General features: G+C 37.3%; 1 protein-coding gene across 1 annotated transcript; it reads left to right on the forward strand.

Annotated features, from left to right (window-relative positions):
- The first annotated feature begins 498 nt into the window (after positions 1-498).
- On the forward strand, positions 499-888 carry LOC113324068. Its single transcript, XM_026572410.1, has 2 exons — positions 499-634; positions 719-888. The coding sequence occupies exons 1-2, from the start codon at positions 499-501 to the stop codon at positions 886-888; spliced, it is 306 nt and encodes a 101-aa protein (XP_026428195.1).
- Positions 889-1366: the final 478 nt, after the last annotated feature.

Genomic DNA, 1366 nt, shown 5'->3' on the forward strand with positions numbered 1-1366 from the left:
GCCTGTCACGCGACTGACCCAGGTTCGATCCCAGGCAATGGTTTTTTTTTTTTTTTTACTTAAATTGCTTTTTTAACCATAAAGTTCTTGATTACGGCTCCAATCAGCAAAACCTGCATTTAAGTTCTGAATTTTGCAACTGCCAAAAGGTTTTGCAACAGTTCAGTGTACTGCCTTGCACTCATGCATGCATTGCCTTTGCTTTCCCTAATAATGAGACGAGAGTTAAATCATTTAGAAACTCAATTTTGTAGCAATCAGAGAAAGAATGAGCACTTCAGAAAATAAGATAAACACTTCAAGAAAATAAGTCACTGGTTCTCTCAATTCCTATTCGTATTATTTTTCCTAGTTCACTCTTCTTTTCTGTTTCTCGCTTTCTTTAGGATTCCTTACTGCTTACCCTTTCTTTTTTCCTTGTTGTACACTGATATGGATTTCGATCTATTTTACCTATAAAAACAACAGCAGCACCATATCATCATATCAAGAAACCCAATGGAGAATTCGGTAGGATTAATGACGGTTTTTGCTGTATCAGGAAGCATGGCTCATGTTGCTCTACAAGCTCATAAGTGTCTTCTCTCTGATTTCATGAAAAACGTTGAATTACAATTAGGAACTGCAACTGCTGGTAGGTTTCTATCAAATCTATTTCTTCTGTTGTTTTCTTTAGAATCTATTCCATCTTTTGTTTTCTTAATTATTTAATTAACAGGAGTTGGAAGGATGACTAAAGCTTGTTCACACTCTCCACTCCTATCAACTCATGGCATTCTTAAGATACACAAGGGTTCGAAAGTTGAAAAAAAGAAGAAAGTTCGTTTTGCAGATGATGTAGTCGAGCCATCATCGAATAATGAAGTATACCGAAGGCAACGGATGTGATTTCACCTTGTCAGGCACTGACATAAGTGGGAAAATGTTCTCACTGTAATACACCCATTGATAATTCCCAAATTCGACTGCTTCCATCCGAGACACATAGTTATCTCTATCAATCTCTTTTTGAAACTTGTTCATTGTTCAAAAGTTCGACAAATTATACCACATCGATTATCGTTGTTGTGCATAATCTCTTTGGCCTGGATTTCCACATCGATTGCTTGTCCGCTAACACCACAAAGAGGTTGATGAAGCATTGTCCGTTTGATGCAGCTATTCCATGTGCAACAGTGGAGACATCAGCTCATACAAGCTGTAGCACATCATAAATGGCCATTGAGCACTGAAGATTGCAGATGTACAATGATGGTCATTATAATAACGAAATCAGCAAACAAAGAAGTGGACAAGAAAAATTAATTGGGTACCAGAAGTCTCAGGTTCAAAAGGCATGTATCTTTCACTTATACGTCAAACGCAC

The sequence above is a fragment of the Papaver somniferum genome, chromosome 11 (assembly GCF_003573695.1).
Source record: "Papaver somniferum cultivar HN1 chromosome 11, ASM357369v1, whole genome shotgun sequence".
NCBI classification, from domain to species: Eukaryota; Viridiplantae; Streptophyta; class Magnoliopsida; order Ranunculales; family Papaveraceae; genus Papaver; species Papaver somniferum.